We start from the raw sequence: 20,937 nt of genomic DNA, 5'->3' as shown, positions 1-20,937 counted from the left end.
AGTAATCTGGCATACATTCTACATCTAGTTCAGTCTAGTCTCAAGGTTTATTCAGTTAAGCTAGGTATAATAGTTTTTAAAGCTTCCTTGAAGACTCATTTACATGTCTCTCTTAATTTTGCAAATGGCTAAGGTTTTCCAGGGAGGTACTAAAGTCTCTCCCTCAATTAGATGATGATTTCCAGATTGAGAGGTTCTTCTTTACAACCAGTTCACAAAGCATTTTGTTGCAGTACATGTCGTGGAAAGCTCTTTCCACAAGGCCATTAACCTAGTATGTAGTGTAAGTGAAATTCTGATACTATGCTTGCTTGATCCTTACTCTTTGTTTTGCAAAGCAAGGGTAATCTACAAGAAGCCACTCTTTTTCAATGTAAATCAAACTATTAACCTTCCAATTTTCTTTCAAAATCCTCTCTCAGTACCTGAATGTTTAGGCCATTCAACAGATATAAAATGTGTTTGGACACCAGAAAATAATAAGATATGCGCACATCAAAAATGTCATAAGTTGTGGCCATATGTAACCAGGCATAGGCGAGAGTCACTAGCAAGATAGATTGTCTCATGTTTCTTTGCATGTTATAAAAAAGCCAACAAATCCTTTCTAGGGAAACAAAACTCTCACTCCATCCGGCGAAAGGCTACCTACACTACAATGCTGAGGAATGCCCTAATTTCCAACATATCCAAACTGACACCTCAAAATGTATTACTCATACTTATTTACTGGACAATGCTGTCTCGTTTCAGACTCCAGGAGAGAGTCAGTTAAGTCAAACTTCCTTGCACCCCCTTTTTACCAATATATCCTATTTTCTCTTTTAGGCTGTTTTATTCTCAATTACGCTGCCACTATTGTTTTTAAGGGGCTTGATTTTTAAAAACATTTTAATTCAGTTTTTTTTACGATTAGGGAAGACGAAGAACAGTCATTATTAGTGTGTAAATGGAATCTTGTTTGAAGCCCTTAAACTCTATCCCCTCCTCTTTTCCATTTTAATATGGCATCTTATTCAATTTCATTCAAGATCCTACTCCCCTTTAAAGTTGAACTGAGAGACGGACTGTCAGCACAGGTACACCTGCTTCTCTTAAAGGGTCAGTCTAACATTTGCAGACCCATAAAGCTAATGTTTGTCCAGCCATCTAGTTCAGTTTCCTATAATGATTTTCTTTTTATCTTTACAAGAAAAGAACAATGTTAACTAAAATCAGTAATCTTTTTCATTGGAGGCAATTTAAATCCTCCTTAATATCTTTAAACGTGAGACAAAAAATTGTCAGTGTTGTGTGCAGGGAAGTTGGTTTTCATTTACATTTCAAAAGAATTTTTACTAAAAAAAGATTTAAATATTGTAAAGAATTTCTCAAGATTCTACACTTAGTTTGGCTATTTGAGATACCTAAAATGGGCATGACTATTTGGTGTTTAATTGCAACTATGATGCTCATGTTGGAGAAAAACTATTACAAGTAACTTGCATTTTCTTCTGTACGAACGGCAATGGTCGAAAATGGGGGGGGGGGGCGATTTGAGGGGCACGACGTTCCCATGCTTTTTTTGATTTGAGAAAAATAGTTCCCCTCATTTTTGCACATTTTTTAGCAGCCTATCTTTTTCTGTATGTAATGGACGTTTAAAATAATGACTTGCATAGTCACAGTGCGTTCTGTCACAGACTGAGACCTCCTAGCACTAAACATTCACAAGTTACTATTCTCAACTGCACCAACCAGGATTCACTTCTGTGGCTGTCTGAAAACACACCTACCTCTGTGGTGCATAAACTAATAGAGAGGTTTCCTACTGATTAACTGAAGTTGCATTTACTTTTCATTTAAGCTGTGCCTTATTTTAAATGAAGTTACCTGCAGGAGAAAGACTGAAAAAAGTTACAGGGTATTTTTGTTAGCCATGTTCTTTGACCCCACACCGCTTTGCACACAATCACAGTTTCAAAATATTTTCTAATGCACTTCAACCACTGACTAAAGGCTAGAAAATCCTCCAATCCTCTACAAAGCAGCCTACCTCTTTGCAGTCCCAAGGCAGGGGCAGCAGAGTTAAGATACATTTCTAATATTTTTTAGTTGCCGGGGTAAGGGTTATGATGCATGCATAGGCACCTAGCAAGGTGTTCTTGGGTGCAGTAGTTGGTACATTTTTACCTTAGTTCCTGCATTTGACATAGGCCTTATTCATTCATTAAGTTTGCACTGTTCCCACGTAAAATAAATGAAAATGCTGTATAGTGACCACCTTACTAAAAAAAGCAGTTGTCTTTCTATGTTCACTATACGAAAGGTCAACTTCTGCTTTACAATTAAATTTCCAAAAGTGAAGGCCTTAGTGAATGATTTAATTATGTCCTTTAAAAGCTCTCCGGTTAGTATTCATTGCTGCCAGAATGAGGTGTCACTGCCCCTTTCCAGCCGCAGTAATGCATTTTCAGTCTGCCACTATGAATGGTTCATGCTACTTTAACTTGCTTGAAAGATGCCTTTCAGTGTTTTGCTAAAAGCTGCTTCTTCTTCTACTTTTGCTCTTCGTCGCTGTCCTGAGTAAAGATGTGGGGTTCCAAACAGCAATCTGAGCTGGTAAAACTGAACTTCCTCCTCTTGTGCATGGGCCCTATGTCCCTGTCTGTTTTTCACCTCTACATTGTTCTGTGCAGCTTTGTCATGTACCTTGTTATTCTGTGGTTTTTATATTTGATTAATAAGTCATGTAACATTTCCCATCATTTTTTAACAATAATAAACTTGAATGCAGCAAACTACAATTTAAATAGCAGTCCTTCGTTTCTTTTGGCCAGTTGAGCAAACATCAGATATATAGTGAGGCATTTTGGTTACTGGTGGCACTGCCCACCTCGCATAGTACAAATGATATTTTGATTTTAAGGGCCCTGTCTTTCAAATTGATCAATGGGAGAAGTTATTTTATTTCGAAGAAAATATAGTGATGTCAATGGAATTTAGCCAAACTCCTTGGTGTGTGTACATGTACAGCCTTCCATTACTGCTTGGATGCCCTGAAATTTGGAATGAAGGTTGGGTATAGTTTTTCTGCGGATGAGGAGTAGTGGAAAATAATATATCTAATGGCATTATGAGCAAACCATTATGGAGAAATACATTATGATGAAAGTTAGAAATAATATAATGCTTAGAGTTGTTTGAAGGGTTCAGGTTAGATTTACATTTAATGTTGGGTTACTTTTAAGAGTTGATTAGAGTTTCATTTCCAGTTAGGGTTAAGATTAGTAATAGACAGATTCAGGGTTCTGGATTCTGTGAGGGATGCTTTTAGGCCTTTTTACAGTAGAGGCTGAGTTCCTGTTGTATTTCCTTCCTCATGATATATTTTGTAACACTTCATAATTTGCAATGCAGTTTGAAATGTGTTTTTCTTTTATGATGGCGGGTTCTGCAACCTACTGGGCTATTCCCATAACATTTCAGTTTGAATTTCTGAAAAAGTAGTTTGCTGTTTTTTTTTTTTTTTAAGCTCCCCTTATCTTGGAAATACTATGTTTTCTCAATAAATTAGCTCAAAAATTAGCACCTTGAATTGTACAAAAATTTTGTTTAAGCAGAAGAATACTAGTTTAACCAGTTAAACTGTCTAGTGATGTTCCATTACTTATCTCATTTAAATGGTGGTCTTGACCCATCTATTTACACCCTTTGCTTTGCCAGTCTGTTGAGGGCTTTTAGCTTCCATAGAACATTCTTGTATTCCATTTCAGTACTTCTGTGTAAGTACTGGTGATTCACTTTTGAATTGGTGTTTTAAAAATTATAGTATAGGTATGTCTATAAATGAATATACCACGCCGTATGTGCGCAGTCCATGAGCATCTTACTCTGCCATGAACTTGGTGTGACATAATTAGTTAAAGAAAGCCATGTGCAGTATTATACTACAAGTTAGGGGGAGGGAAGAGGGAGAACAGAGAAGGGCTCATTCTCCTCAACCTCAAATTAGAGAGCCCTACTCCATCATGTGGACTGTCCAAGCCACTTTTTTATGAAAAAAGCAAAAATACTTTTATAGAACCCTCCTCCAGCATGGATTCCCTTGATGGCCTGCTTCATTTGGGTTCCTTCCTGTTCCACTTGAAAACAAGGCGTGTTGCGACCAATGAGCCTACTCAGGAGCACTGAATAATATCATATTATGGAAGAAAATAGGAGTTATGGGGATGGGGGGGGGGAATTCTGTTAAAAATACCTAGCTGGTAGCATCTGTTACTTTAATAAATGCCCTAGTTCGTATGGTTAAAATTTGGGAAAGAAAAAGTGGGAAGTGCGGAGGGGAACTGTGGCCCTAACTTCCTCCTTTGAACTGGTATATATGTTTCTGCCACCCTTCCCTGTGGCTTTTCTCGGGCCCGGAAATCTCACTCCCTGCATCTATTCCTTACACGCTTTTCCAAAATTTGTGAGGTGCATTCCAGTCACACACCATCCATACTAAAAAAAAATCTCCTACTTGGTGTCTGATCCACCATATCTGAAATGACAAAACAAAAGTTAGCCTGAATGATTCTAAGACACTGGGAAGATCTGCGTGCACCAATCTCCAACATAGTGCTAACACATCATAATGTGTGCTGTTAATTCGAGCCATTATCTTTATCTCTATGCAGAGTCCAGCCTGTGAGAATGAGTTTAATGGCGGGATCATCTAGTAGTTATAATACCGTCATCCGTTTCTGCATCTAGCTCGGTCTCTGAGCTTTTGAATGATTTTGAATCATTTATTTTTGGTGGATCAGAGGCGTTTGGGAGCCCAGCAGTGTGTGACCTGTGAGACGTTTTGTACAACTGTGACTTATGTTGCTTACATAAAGCTATTGTGCTCTTACCTATTTTTGTAAGTCTTGCTTGGAACTAGCCAGTAGTTCTTAGGTGACTGACCATGGTCACCTTCCGCTGAGCTGATAATATAATAAAAAAAGGAGGTGGAGGTTGCATGATTCTGGATCAGAGTTTACTCTGTTAAATGATATAAATGTTCTAAGTTTGTCTTCAACTATGGCTGGTTGAGTATGGTAAAATGTTACTGAGCAATTGGAGTCAATTTGATGTCATAGTTTCAGAGACCTAAAATAGAATGGACTTGCAAGTAAGAACTTCCTGCTGTCCTACATTCGCTGGCAGTGGACACAAGGTGTCTCTGGTGGTTTCCTAAGAATCCTTATAGCTGCTGCTTTGAGTCTCTCCTAAGCGTCTCTCATGCACACCTTGTTACTGCTTCTAAGTAGTAATGCACATGAATAGTTCATCTGAATGATCCTGTCTCTGCCTAGTCTCTCTTTCATAGTCTTCAACTCTTCTTTATTTTATTGTATGAAGATGTTAGAGTTGCAGTTTTCTTGAAGTTCTCAACATAAATGCTCAGTTTGTTTTTGAGTAATGTTAGTCCCAAGATGTACTATGTATTGAGCTAGTTACCAGAGTGTACATTTATCTGATGTGACATGTGTACAAATATTGAACCTCTAGAATTGTACCCATGGTTAATTTTAGAAACTAGTAGTTGTGGCACTTGGTGGCGTGCGCCACAGAAGTGTTCTGTAGACTACATTGTGGTTGGACCATAAATAATTATCTATTGGTTCTAGTGGCATTGCTAAAGTAATAGTCTTAGCTTCTGCAATGCCAGCTGTTACTGTCATTGTGGGCACACCTACTAGTCTTTTAAAGATGCACTGTTCGCAGCCTGCAGTTCCAAATGGACGAAGTGCTTGGAAAGTCTTGTGATGCATGCCAAAGGAATTTATTTCCTCCTCTCCCAAGTAGGTTTCCATTAGCCTGGACCTGTGCAAATAGCTTGTTGGTCCACATTTCACAATGAATTTGTACTGGTTCACTCTTGAACTTTAACATTCGGAGGGTGTACTCTTGACTTGCCAGGGTCTGTATCCGTGTGGTTTGTGTTTAGGTGGGAGGCCTCCTCCTCCCTCCCCACCTTCACCCCATCCCCCAACATGACCATCCTAAGATGAGGAATACCGATCTGGACTGATGGTAACTGTTAAAGCAAGATATAACTTATGTAGTTAGATTTTAGAATTGTTCAAACAGGTTTCAGAATTCCCTCTTATATTCCCATCACCTTTTCCAATCTGTTATTTCTGGTTCTTCCTTGCAGCTTTACATTTGTATGCATGTCTTCTTCTCACTTTGTTGCTTGTGGAAGGAAGTGCCTTTGTCACCCTTTCTGACTGCTCTGATGTTAGTCTTATTGTCTGTTATTACATGAAGCAATGACCCTAAAAAAGATTTGACTTTTTCATTACTGTTTTTTGTGCTTTTAACTAGGCTTCTGAGTTAGGTTCGAATTTTAATGAAACCGTTCTCAAACCAGCCCAGGAAAAGGTAAACCTGTAACCAAAGTAACTCGTATGCTAGAGCATCTGGTGACGGGTTGATTATCCAGCTGAACGCCATTAACAAATCTCTCAAATAACCTGGTGGTGGGCATGATTACCAATCTGTTAATGATTAAATAACCAAAAAAAACACATGAATATGGAATGTTGTACTAAGACGGAGATCCTATATCTGCAATCAGTAACACACGGTGATCCATATACACTGCTTTGAAAATCACCAAACTAACAATGCACTCACAAAATAAATTGACTTGATTAACTATATACTAAAGTGCATGGCAATTGTGTTTAAGTGCCAGGTTTAACGCCCACAGAAACGTGTGCATTTTCATCCAGTGAGCATCTAACCTTGAATGGCCATTGGGCAATGCTATATGATGGATGTTGGTTGCTTTCTTTGTACTTTTCTGGTATTGAGCTTTGTTGAACATCCTATTGCATTGTGTGCTGTAATCTATTGTTGACCACTTCGTGTAAATGACAATTTTTTTTGTACCTAAACTGTATTCGTTTTCAAAAAGTAAAGCATACAACCAGTAATGGTAATGCCGAATACAGGTGCTTGCATATAGTTTATGTAAAGCAGAAGGAACAATTTTAGCTATTATGTCAACTAAGTATAATACTTGTAAATGGTACTACTGAATGAGTACAAACAAGTCAAAAGATATATATCAGAATCTGTATATGAAAAGGGGTAAAATGAGATCTAACATGAAGGGAATTACAACTGCCCGAGGTGGTAGACGGAACAATGACACGCAATCATCATACTCTAGAGGAAAACTAAACCAAATAATCCACTAAACAGAAAGGGAAAAGGGAGATGAGATGATGGAGAGATCCTGTAGGGGGGGAAAGCCATGTGGTGTATGCTGGTGTTAACAAGAAATCAAACCAACAGCTCAAGAGATAGTGGCATCAGTAGAGCCAACTCTATATATAATGTGGTGGAAATGAAGTTGTCAAGTTTCACCAAATGTTCCTTCAGGTTATAGGAACCCCTGAAGATTTCGAGAGGTTTAAGTAACCCATGACCCCAATGTATGACATGATACATTATTAGTCTGTTTCCATTTTAGTTGGATGATTTTGAGGGCCATGTTATTAAAAGGTCCATTGATTTAGGTCTATATATCCGAAAGAGTGGGTGGAGTAGATTATGGGTATGTTATGTTAAAATTTTATTTCTATAGCGCACGGCTACTCCAGAGGAGTGTCTCGGCGCTTTATCGGGGCGGCTCAGTAGAAAACATAACATCATAAAACAGACACCAAGCAGAAGAAAAAGAAACACCCTAAAGGTTAAAAAGCCAGGTCTTAAGGCTCTTCCTAAACAGAAGGAGATTAGAGGAAGACCGTAAGTCCAAAGGCAAGGAATTCCATAACTGAGGGGCCCTCAAACTAAAGGAGCGACCCCCCGTGCGAGCCTTCCTCACTCGAGGGACCACAGCCAAAAACAAAGATTCCGACCGCAATGATCTAACTGGGCGGTAGAAAGCCAATCTCCGTTGTAGGTACTTTGCTCCGGCGCCAAAAAGCGCTTTGTGTGCCAAGGTCAGTGCTTTAAACATAATCCGCTTCCGGATGGGCAACCAATGAAGCAATCGCACCAGACCCGAGGCTCTCGCTCGCCTATGGAGACCAAAAATTGCACGGGCCGCGGAGTTCTGCACAACCTGCAGCCGCTGAACAAGATAGTCCGGAAGACCTACATAGAGGACGTTCGCGTAGTCCAGTCTGGAGCCTATTAAGGCTTGCACAGTGATCTTTCTATGCTCTTCTGTTAGCAGAGGCAGGAACTTCCGGAGCATCTTAAGTATACCATAGCAGGTGCCCGCCAGGCCAAGAATATGTGATCTCAGCGACAGATTATTATCAACCTTCACTCCCAGATTTTTTTGCCACAGGCGAAGCCTGGGCAGGGGGACACATATCTATTGGCCACAAGGCCTGCCAATCGGGGTCAAGAGAGCAGCCGAAGAACAACACCTCCGATTTACTGGAGTTGGCTTTAAGACTGTTCCGCTGGAACCAGCTGAAGACCATCTCCAGACAGCCCCGGATGTTCTCTCCATCAAAAGCCTGGTCTTTCCCACACGTGAAGAGCAATTGCGTATCATCCGCATAGGATACGATCTGGGCCCCAAAGGACTCCACCAGTGCCGCCAAAGGTGTCATAAAGATGTTGAACAGAGTCGGGCTCAACACAGAACCCTGTGGAACACCGACTCCAAGTGGCGGCATCTCGGCGGAGCTCGGGGAGGCCCAGACCGTAGTTAGCCAAAACCTCTGAGTCCAACCCAGGCTTTTTGAGGAGGGGGATCACCATAGCCCTTTTCCAGGGCAGCGGGACCCTCCCCTCCCTCAAAGACAGATTCACCAGAGAGTTGACCAATGGGTTAACCACGACCGCCATCTTGGCCAAAAACTTGGCTGGGCAGGGATCCAATGGCGAGCCAGATTTAAGATTGGCCAGAAGAGCTAGGGAGACATCAGCGGAGACAGATGGAAACTCAGCAAGAACCGCACCCTGCGTGGACGGTGAGGATAATCCGGCCTTCAAGCTAGAACACACTTCCGCAGACTTCGCTGGGAAAGAGTCCTGGATAGATTTTATCTTATCCGTGAAAAATTTGGCAAGGTCACAGACCCAAAGCTCAGATGAAACACTTTGGGACACGTTGGATCTGGGAGCCGTAAACTCCCTCACCACAGTAAAGATCTCTTTACAGGAGTTAGAGGCAGCCTCAATCCTCCTTGCCAGATAGTCCTTTTTCTCACGGAGAATATCCTGATGGTAGGATTTGATCATTATCCTGTAAGCCAGTCTGGCCTCCGGATCATAGTGGAGGCGCCATGCCCTCTCCGCCACCTTACACTGGGCACGAGTGGCACACAATGCCTCAGTGAACCACGGAGCTGAAACCCTCTTAGCCGTGTCCCGAGGGGCCATTGCGGGGGCCAGATCATTCAACCTCTCCAGCAACCATCCCTGCAAGGACTCCACATCCTGCTCTAAATCCCCTGAAAGAGGGCAAGGATGGTCCATAGCGGCCTGAGCCAGCAACTCAGGAGTGACTCTATGCAGAGCCCTTCGAGCAGAACCATGCTGTCTAGGGGCGCTGTTGGGTAATTTTTCGCTACCCAGTACACAGAATCTGGCCAACCTGTGGTCAGTCCAGAGCACCGGAAGGAGCTCAACGTCAACGAGAGGGACCGAGGAAAAAACCTGATCTAACGTATGCCCCTTGTCGTGTGTGGAGCCAACAAGAAAAGGGACAAGACCAAGCGGGCCGTAATGTCAAGCAGTTTTTTCACATCAGGATCATCGTCGACATCCATATGAAAATTGAAATCTCCCGCCAGAAGACAGTGCTGCGCACTCACAGCCATGTCAGAAATGGCCCCCTGGAGGTCGTCAAAAAAGGAGCCCGCTGGTCCAGGAGAGCTATATACCAACAGCCCTTTCAAGGCTTGATGCGGGGTCAGTCTGATGGTAAAGGCAAGGGATTCGGATCCTGTAATGATATCCAAAGAGGAAAAAGAGCAGGTAGCTGACTTTTTCACTACTACCGCCACTCCTCCTCCCCTGCCTTTCGCCCTGTCTTGATGAAAGATGTTATAATCTGAAGGAATTGCCGCCATGATGTCCGGATTGGACATCTCCCCCAACCAAGTTTCTGTCAGCAGGAGGCAAAGTGGTTTTTCTCTGACAAGGAGATCAAAGATCTCCAAGGCGTGCTTACCAACCGATCTCGTATTAAGCATTAAGCAGAGGTGTTTTACACAATCCTCGTCTCTCCGAGATACAGCGGCCGGGGCATAGCCGGGCGTCCAACCGCAGCCAGGGCACGACCGTTTACCCCTGTACCGGCCCGGGAACACGGATCGGCAAGCGCAAGAAAAGCTTTGCAGAGCACGGAGTTCCCTTGCAGTATAGCAGACCATCTTACCCTATGAAAAGAATTGCAGCCAGGCCCTCCCGCCGCTCCGCCGCCTCCGGGACGCTGACGGGCGCAGACGGGCAGGACTCTGGCACTACTCAGGCAAAAGCGAAGGCTACCCCGCTGCGCGATCCCGCTGCGCTAGAAGGAACGGTTTAAATAGGTCCTCCAGATGAGGTCTTACCTGCCCCACAAGGACGCTAAAGATGGCGTACAGCATTATAGAGACAGAAAATTCTGTTTGTGTTAAAAATTGTGCTGTTTTGATTGGTTAACCTATCCAAGTATTGGGTCAGTCATTTGCATGTGAGAAGTTAAGTTGAGATCTATTTTATACAAAACAATGTGGACAGTGGACCACTTTTACACCCTCAAAGCACCAACCCATATGTCACCAATATCTATATTTAGTTTTCTTTCGAGTTGCGTGCAGTTTTCAAATACTCCCTGTCCAAAGAGTATATCCCAAAACTTTGGGAAAAATCAATATTGAATCAAATTTTGAAATGCACCACTCAGGAAATTGAATCTCCACCATATGTAGGTGATAAAGTCTGTAATCAAGAATGTTCCAAATGAAAAAACGCTGAATCCGTAATTGCAAAAAAGTTCAGAGTTCTTTTAATATTCCAATTGAGAAACCAGCCAACGCGTTTCGTTCCGTCAAGCGGAACTTCTTCAGGGCGCAATGGTAATCAACAGCCGTGAATATATTCCGAGCCAGGGTATCAGATTGAAATAAGAGTCTATTCCCTCTGTGTGGGTGACGGAAAGTAAAGTAGATTTCAAGATGTTTTTGGAGATATGGTATTCACCTTGCAACTTCAATAGATCTAATTCTTGAAAAGACGCTCATATTTCTCCAGATTTCTGATATGCTGCATGGTTCATTGTAAGGTATTAACCTTTAATAATATGACGTGCACGTTTTGCACCGTCACGTGGTCAAGCTCATAAATCCTCGGTTGACTCCAGATTCGCAGTCACTTTAAGGTAGTTACCTGTCAGGGTCAATTTCGATACCCCCAGTTGGCGTCTCAACAGTCCGCGAGCCAAATCCTTTCTGGCAAGTGTTGGATCTAAATCTCTTTGCAATAAATGAGAAGGGGGAAGCACAAATGATGTTCAATAAGGAGTCGTGGGGGTTTTCACTCCGAGTCTTTGTCGGACCAGTGGCCATTTGAGCAAGTAAAATGCAAGTTGATAATTGGACCAGTTTGGGAGGTTGCAATCTCATTTCTCATAAGCGAACCAAACTTTTTTAAGGGTGTTTTTTTTTTTGAGGTTTTTTTAACACCAGAGAAATTCCAAGTCGACTTGATGGCAGAGAAGAAATGAGAAGCATGACTAGGTAACATGCTTGTAAATAAACTTTACAAGAGGAGTCGCCATCATTTTTAAAGTTTCCAACCGGCCCTGCCATGAGATGTGTTTATGGGACCATGCTAAGAGTAGGTGTTTGACTTAATGAATCACTTTTTGCTCATTATATGTAACCGGCTCCGATATGTTACCAGTAAACCATATGCTTTAATACTTGATAAACTTAGTTTCCCTTTGGAAGCCCGAATACACGATGGCTGACAATGAATATTAAAGGGTTATACCTTGATTATATTCTTATTCAAGGAGTATCCTGAGAGGCTGGAGAAAGAATGTGTAGTCTATATGGTGTCCAGTACGGCTGAATCTGGGTCATTCGAAAATATAAAAATGTCAGCATATGCTGCGGTTTTAAAAGGAGGAGGACCGGAGTGAACACTATTAGCATTGAGTGAGTTATTTATCATTATTAGTAGATGGTACATAGCCGAAAGGAATAATAGCGGGGAAAGTGGATGAAGCAGTTGGTTTCCCTGTAATGTGAAAAGAGCAGAAGTGACGCCATTAATTCTATTTTCACTGTGGGAGTAGCATATGAAGCCATGATCATTTTTAAGTGCTCGTCAAGATTGTATCGACAACTCACTGCCTCCTAATAAGGCCAGATGACTTTATCGAAGGCCTTCTCACCGTCCAGCGCTGTGGGAACTGTAGTAGGCGCCTAAGGCAGAGAGGCTTTTTCAGTGAAAAGGCTGAAAAATTGAATGTTGCCTCTAGCTAGTCTCCCTTTAACAAAGCCTGACTCCAAGATATGGATTTCTTTTATTATAAGTGATTCAAGGCATTCAGCGCCTATATTCATGTATATTTTTGTCTCCATATTTATCGGCGAGATAGGCCTGACCTTTTTTTGTTCTGAGTGGTCTATCACTTCTTTTGGGATGAAAACAATAGCCTCTTTGGTTGCGGGGCTGGATACCTTACCAGAGGTGGCAAAATGATTGATCAATGGATCAACATGGGGTTAATATTGTGTTGGCAAATGTTGCATAAAAGTTAATGGGAAGACCATCCAGCCCAGGGGCCTTCCCTGCCGGGAAGATTATAATTGCATTCAGGTTTCATTTATCTCTAGATTTATTTAAAGAAACTTTTTCCTTGTCAGAGACAGATTTCATGGATGTTTTTCAATAAGTCTAAGCATGTCTCCTTAGTGACGTTTATATTGAGTTTGTAGAGGAAAGGGTAAAATGTCTTAACCTCGAAGATGTCTACTGTTTTGGATTTAACAGTACCATGATGATCTATAATAGACTTTATTAGTCTATTAAGTTTGCTCTTCTGAGCTTGGACACCTACATGTGCCCATCTACTTATGATCATATTGCATAAATATTTGAAACATTTCAGAGCATTAAAAAGAGAAGAGTCCTTAGAAATTCAATATAGTACGTATTTTGCCTTGATATCTTTTTCTTCCTTGTTCAGGAAGGATGTGATATCTTTGTCTTTTCACCACACGGCTGATACATTGTCCCCTAAAGGTGCATTTCAAAGCATCCCAAAGAGTGATGTGTGAAGACACAGCATTCACATTATTTTGAGTAAACAGCACTAGCTCCCTGTCTAACTGCTGGACTGCGGTTTCCAAAACTTCAGTTTCCATGCAACATTGAAAAAAAATAGGGTTAAAGGGGCGGGATCTGCAGGGTAATATTGTAGTCTATATGGTCAGAAACCAGGATAGGTACAATTGTTAAGGATGTCATGGACAAGGGCACGTAACCTACCCTTGACGAACTGTTATGGGGCAGTAAAAAAAAGTTAAATAACTGCCAGTGGGAAGGGGCAGTTTCCAAATGTCAGCCAGGCATGTGCAGTCCAAAGATTGCACATGATTTTATGGGCTTTGGGAGTTATTTATACAAACAATGCCTGTTTAGGATGGAATCCATTGTTAAATTAGTCATGTCCGAGAATAATGCGAGCAGTATGGTGTAAACGTGCCGATTTGGCAGTCAGATACGTCTAGAACTGTGGCTTGTCGCTGTTGGGAGCGTAGGTGATTATGACATATAGTTCCATATTGCCATGTTGTAGTTGGGTAATTAGTCATCTAACATCAATAGCTTGCTCCGCAGAAATTATTGATAAACCTTCATTTTTAATCACTCCTTTTTTTTTTTAAGATCACCACTGAGCAAGACAAGTCTGAGATCCAGCCACATTCCATGGATAAAGCTTTTTTTTTTAATGAATTTTAGTTTCTGTAAGAAATCTTAGATCATCATTAACACTATTACAATATTCAGCAATCATTTTGCATTTTACCAGGTGGTTGAGTCCGTTGGTGTTAAGGGACACCACTTTTAAGGTAGACATGGGAAAATTCTAAGCAAGAAGCATGGTTAAGTGTATTGGTGAGCAAAAGAGGGTCAGGAATCGAGCAGTATGGAAAAAAAGTGAACAGCAAATTAACTATGTATCATATGGTGGTGTAAGAAAGGGAGAAAAAAATGGTAGGAAGGCAGCAATAACAATATAAAACCAACAAATAAAATTCTCCTGATAAAGGAGAGGGCAATCCCATGAGATTATGTTTAGATACAGGAACTGTGTGGGTTTCAGCGCAATGTGGAACACTCTGCATCTAGAAAGCAGGTAAATCATGAAAACACATATAAAGTAAGGATGTAATAGAGATCCATGTACCTAGATTAGATGGAATTCTAAACAGCATTACAAAGGCAGCTATAATACAACTAGTGAGGAAGACAAATCCTACATTAGCAAGAAAGCAGGGAGCTTAGTGAGAGAATTAAAGTTCAAAATGCATGCCAAGCAATGCACAGTATAAGCCTACATCTGACCAGTCCCAAATAAAACCCAACGAGAGCCCCAAATCAGTGGAAATGAAGTGTCTTCTGAAGAGGGGCTATCTTCGTTAACGTTTCAGATGTGTTCCCATGGGAAAGTCTCCACATCCGAGGGTACAGTGAAGATCGGTGTTTTGCCTTTACGGATAATTTTAAATGTAGATGGGCCAATGAAATAGTGTTAGATTGACTAGTTCTTTAAGTTTATTCCTGGCGGCTAGAAAGTTATTGTTCGAGGCATATGACCTGCAGATTGCACACTGTGCTTAGATCGCCACCTAGTGTTGGGCCCGGATGTTTGCAGTTTGTTGTTCAGAAAAGTTCTTTGGAAGCCACGAGCTAGGTGACTCCTCCTTTGGACCACATTGCGCATGGGCATCGGCTCCATCCCCAGATTGTTTTTTGTCCGCCATCGGGCTCGGATGGGTTTCCTGCGCTCCAGTTTGGAACCGAATTTCCTTCGGCGCGCAATCCTCACCCAGTTTGACGGTATTGTTTCGATCGCGCTCCACATCGACGCGATTCTTCACTTCAAAGTCTTCGATTCCGGTCGTCGACGAAGGCCTTCGGGCCTTCCTAGGCCTTACTTTCTGGCTCATGGAAAGGATGCCATTCAAGAAGTGTTCTCGATGTGGGTCGAAGTTTCCCCACACCGACCTACATGAGGTGTGCAACCTTTGCCTCTGACCGGAGCACGAGGCAAAAGACTGTTCCGCTTGTGCCTCATTCCGCTCCAAGAATACGATTCGTGACAGACGAGCTCTAAGAACTATGGCTCGCTCGTCAGCTTCAATCCCGACGACATCTTTGAAGAGGGTGTTGACGTGCCAGAGCACCAGCACGCCGAAGAGAGTACCAGCTCCTCAGATGCCGAAGACTCAGACATCGCTCCAGCTCAACGGGTCGTAAGTAAGACAGTCGACCCCAACCCTTCCTCGACACCCTCAAAGAAGGCTTCGGTCACACCTCCCATTCGGGCCCGGGTGCACACCGAGAGACTGCTTCCCACTCCCCGCCTTCGGGCCCGGCAAAGAAGCCCACTAAGCCTTCAGGCGGCTCGGGCTCGAGCCAGTCTATCCCTGGTGCCAATCCTATACCGACACGAAGAAGAAGCCATCTTCCTCAACCACGCCAACCGTTGCTCCGACACATAAGCACACGGCACCGAAGACTAACACCGGCTCATCGATGCCGAAACCGCACTCGGAGCCGAGTAAAAAAAACACCTAAAGCTCCAGATTCACACACTTCGGATCCGAAAAACACCCAGAACCGAAAAAACAGGTTCCAGTAAAAGAGATTTCAAAAGGGCACACTTCTAAACCAAAAGACCCAAGACCAGCTACCGACTGTGCCGAAAAAACCTACGGAGCCGAAAACTTTGATGCCGCAGGATCTACCCTACTCAGAAGAACTTTTCACACCGGATCCTAAACAAAAAACTCTTGTAAAGGATCCTAAGACTGGTCAATTGACTCTTAGCTCCAAGAAGAGACCTCTTGAGGCACCAGCACCACCTCCTCCTCCAAAGAAGAGAGACATTGCAACCTCTCCATTAAGGGTCCCTTCTCCACCACCTCCCCATACTGTTCCTCCTCCTACACCTCCTCCACCACAACATTCACCTACACCTTCCACTAATCCAGACGATGATGTAGACACAGACTCTGATGACACAGGTTGGGGTGCACATGACCCAGCAGGGACCAATAGTCCCCCTCAGTCACCTAATCCATGGGATGATTACAACACCCTGATGTGCCTTACGTCCCACAAGACGATATATACCCTTCAAGACCTTCCCCACCAGAGGACACTATAGGTTTTAACCTACTAGTCCAAAGAGCTGCCCAGTATCATGGGGTGGACTTACACACTGATGCAGTGAAGGAAGATTTCCTATTACACACTTTTGATAACACACAAAGGTCTACTGCCATGTTGCCAATGCTTAAGGGCGTTATCAAGCCTGCAACAGGTTTTTAAGGATCCTGTCAGGGCTAGGGTCCTCAATCCTCGCATTGAGAAAAAACATAAAGCTGCCCCTACAGATCCAGTTTATATTAAAGGTCCAGCACCATTAGATTATTTAGTAGTGTCTAATGCACGTAAACATGCTAATTCTCAGACATCCGGTGAGGCCTCACCACCAGACAAAGAATCTAAGCTCCTTGACACCTCCGGCAAACTAACAGCATCACAACCATCAAACATCTAGCTCATTGCCAAAACCCAAGCGCTGCTGGCAAGATAGGACAGCGGTACAAAAGGGGGTGGTGATGGACGGAGCATCTGAACCAATAAAACACTCACACCCATTCAACAGATCTGGGTTTAATCCATCACCGTTCTTTAGCCCACTCTGCCACTCCAGTTCAGACATGGCCATATGCAAATCAGTCTGACCATGGGCCTCATGGGAACAGTCCAGCCCGAACTGCCAAGCCATGCCTTCCCTGGATACAGATACAGCAAAATCTATGGGAGCCTTGCAGCAGCAAGCTCACAGATGTTCTTTTCGTCGCTCATCATACAGAGGCAACACAAGAGGATACTCCTCGGAAAGTCCCTCCACTTCTTACAAAACCCCTAGCCAATCCACATTCACTAAGGGCTACCAAAGAGGGTTTACAGGGGTAACAACAAAAAAGGCAGAGGCAAAACCAACAACTCCCGCTCTACCTCTACCCCATCCCAATGATTTTCATCCCCTTTCCCCCGAAAATTCCACTCCTGTGGGGGGAAGACTGCAACAATTCCTTCCTGCCTGGACCAGCATCACATCAGACAGGTGGGTACGACAAATTATTCAGTCAGTTTACTGTCTAGAACTAACATCTACCCCCCCAAACATACCACCTAAACATCGTCCAATGTCACAAGAACATTTATCACTGTTAAAGCAAGAAGTAGTATCTCTGCTAAAAAGTGCAATAGAACCAGTTCCTCTGCACCAACAAAACAAGGGGTTTACTCTATATTTTCTAATTCCAAAGAAGGACTGCTCTCTAGGGCCTATTCTAGACCTCCGACCGCTAAACATATACATACAGTCAGACCATTTTCAGATGGTCACACTCCAACAAGTCCTTCCGCTCCTGTTACAAAACGACTTCCTTGCTACTCTAGATCTCAAGGACGCATACTTCCACATTCCCATTCACAAGGCTCACAGGAAGTATCTCAGATTTGTAATAGACTGGCAACACTCAATTCAATAAACCACACCAAGTCTCATCTGCAACCATCCTAAGTACAACAGTACCTCGGTGCCACAATAAACACCTCAACAGCGCTAGCTTATCCCACTCCAGCAAGGATAGCCAGCATACAAACTCTTTTAAAAATGTTTCAGCCAAAACACTCCCTTCCAGCGTGAGTGTTCATGCAACTCATAGGGATGATAGTCTCTTGCATTTTCATAGTGCCCCATGCAAGACTTCAAATGCGTCCGCTACAAGAGGGCTTATCACGTCAATGGAACCAGGCTCAAGGTCAATTAATAGACCTAGTGTTGGTAGACGGTCGGACTCATCGCTCTCTGCAGTGGTGGAACACCAAAACCCTTTCCAAGGGACGACCGTTCCTAGAGCCAGTTCCTCAGATAATCTTGACTGCGGATACATCGCTCTCCGGCTGGGGAGCCCACCTACAGCAACACACCATGCAACCATGCAAGGCAGGTGGCACCGCAACAAAAGTTACTCCATATCAATCATCTGGAGTTACTAGCAATATTCATAGCACTAAAAGCTTTCCCAAAAGCAACTATCAAACACAGCTGTGTTAATCTGCACGGACAACATGCAGTCATGTATTACATTCAGAAGCAGGGAGGCACACACTCCCTGCAACTCTCAAATAGCACAGGACATATGGCGGCGGGCTATACCTAAAACCATATTCCTTCTAGCCCAGCATGTTCCGGGAGTACAAAATACCATAGCGGATCTGTTAAGTCATCAAACACAACAGACCCACGAGTGGGAACTTCATATGCAAGTTCTTCAGCCATTCTTTCAGATGTGAAGACGACCTCAGATAGACCTATTTGCCACCCACGAAAACGCCAAATGCCCAACCTTCGCCGCCAGATATCTACACCCACGGTCCAAAGGCAATGCGATATGGATGAACTGGTTAAACAGATTTGCGTACGCTTTTCCACCTCTACCACTCAGGCCACTAGTAGTAATCAAACTACAGCATTTTCTGACCCTCATCCTAGTTGCTCCAACGTGGGCCAGACAGCCGTGGTACACCACACTGCTACAACTGTCTGTAGTACCGCACCAAAAATTGTACCTGTCTCCACTCCTCTTAACACAGAACCATGGAGAGATCAGACACCTGGACCCAGCTCAGCTCAACTTTGCGATCTGGCTCCTGAAATCCTAGAATTTGGATATCTGAACCTTCCTCCAGACTGCATGAATGTCATAAAAGAAGCCAGACGTCCAACCACTAGGGCATGTTATGCAGCCAAGTGGAAACGATTTGTAATATATTGTCACAACAACAATATTTATCCTCTAGATGTGCCTGTTCAACACATCATAGGATACTTACTGCATCTCCAAAGATGTAACTTAGCCTACACCTCTATTAGGCTACATCTTGCTGCAATGGCAGCATATCTGCAAAACAGACAACATCTATCTCTGTTCAGAGTGCCTGCCATTAAAGCCTTTATGGAAGGCCTTAAAAGAATAATTCCTCCCAGAGTATCACCTTCACCTGTGTGGAATTTAAACGTTGTTCTCACACGGTTAATGGGACCTCCCTTCGAACCCTTACACAGATGTGGACTACAATTTTTAACGTGGAAAGTTGCATTCCTAGTAGCTATTATTTCTCTGCGGAGAGTTAGTGAACTACAAGCACTAACCATTCTACAACCCTTCTTGCAAATGCATCATAATTAGGCCTCACGGTTTTCTGTTTAAACAGATTTTTACATATAAATACAGACAGAAAACAATTTTTCCTTTGTCTGTATTTATTTGTAAAAACTGCAAAATACTGCTGTGCTCGAATCCAGAGTTATCTTGCCAGGCCCCTTTCCTGCTGCTGGAAATCCCTTCCTGGGCACACACACAGCCGCACGCACCAGAGTACTTCACAGGTCTTTTGAAGACCTTTTATTTGTTAAACAGGCTTTATTGGTCTTTCACCCCATGCCGTAGCCTCCCCCAGCGCCCCTGACTCCTCCTATCCCAGGCCCCATACAGTGCACGTTTTGAACACTTCAGTTCACAGTGCTGCAGCAGGAGAAAAATTAATATTTTCCCCCGTGACAATCTGCATGCCCATGATGTCGTTCTTGGAGAAAATGCATTAACCGAATGTTTAATTGAAACATTATTTTTAACAAACCCTTCCCCTTAAAATGAGCAATTACATTTTTTCCTATACGATCACATAAGATTTCATGATCAGCTTCCATGTCGTTCTCGACATTTCCTATGGATTAAAAATGTAATTTTACAATACAGCACTAATTGTTAATTCAGGGATTATTCTAAGAGATATGTCATTCTGTTTTTCACTTAGAAAATGCATGTCCCCGTATATCAACCTCTCTGGCATAGGCCGCTGTTGCAGAGCAGGTTCAGGATGTCTAGTTTCACTGAGAGTAAGCCAACGTAGGTCAATTTGTGTATAGCTCCTAAATCAATGAGTCGAGCGGAGAGGTGTAGTGGTATTTTTAGAAGCCCTATGGAGAATTAAAACTCCTTTGTAAGGTCAGGCGTTCTTCTCTCCCTAATCTACAAGCAATTTTAGCCGAGTTTTATGCCAATGGTTTTTAGCAAGCGCTTGCCAGCTGTTTCAAGACCATCTGCTAGGGCCAAGTTGAATTTATTTTTATTATGTCCTCCTCTTTTCCTCTTAAGGCTTTAATGTGTGCATATGTCAATCCCCCACATTTGCGTGTTTTCCTGCTGTTCTAATTGTTTTTCTACTCACTAGTGAGGTCATGCTTCCGCTCGGAAAATCTGTGTGCAACCTTAGTCAGAGATTCGAGTCCAGACTCGCCGCTTTGACTTTCATCCTCCCAAAGTTGATAAAAATAGTTGCATTGCCTTGTGTAATCGTAACACCAGTTATTTCAAGACTTCGAGGCATAATTGATGAAGTGCTATATAGGTAACCCTAGTTTTGGCATGCAGCATTGCTTGTAACCTAAAACTGCACTATGATTACTATGGCACCTGTGTTAGTAACTTAAGCCTGTACACAGGCTTGTTATGTTAAATGACATGCATGTGTGTATAACATACGTTTGTACATAAGCTTGGTGTGTTAAGTGAAATACAGCTGTTAGTAATGTAGGTCTGTCTGCAGTATTCTGTCAAGGGACATGTAGGGGTATCAGTAATG

The 20,937-nt window shown here is 42.8% G+C and overlaps 1 protein-coding gene across 4 annotated transcripts in view; it reads left to right on the top strand.

Annotated features, from left to right (window-relative positions):
- Window positions 1–20,937, top strand: part of ARFGAP1 (ARF GTPase activating protein 1) — a 210,944-nt gene that overhangs the window by 166,923 nt on the left and 23,084 nt on the right. For 2 of the 4 annotated variants that reach the window (XM_086932822.1, XM_086932819.1), the window contains one exon: window positions 6,337–6,393. The exons of the other annotated variants lie outside the window; for them this stretch is intronic. In XM_086932822.1, coding sequence (XP_086788948.1) covers window positions 6,337–6,393 — 57 coding nt within the window. The remainder of the gene's footprint in view (window positions 1–6,336; window positions 6,394–20,937) is intronic. 4 annotated transcript variants of the gene reach the window in all.

This window comes from Lissotriton vulgaris, chromosome 7, assembly GCF_964263255.1.
Source record: "Lissotriton vulgaris chromosome 7, aLisVul1.2, whole genome shotgun sequence".
Lineage (NCBI taxonomy): Eukaryota > Metazoa > Chordata > Amphibia > Caudata > Salamandridae > Lissotriton > Lissotriton vulgaris.
The sequence above is the reverse complement of the archived record's forward strand: the minus strand, read 5'-3'. Positions and strand labels throughout refer to the sequence as shown.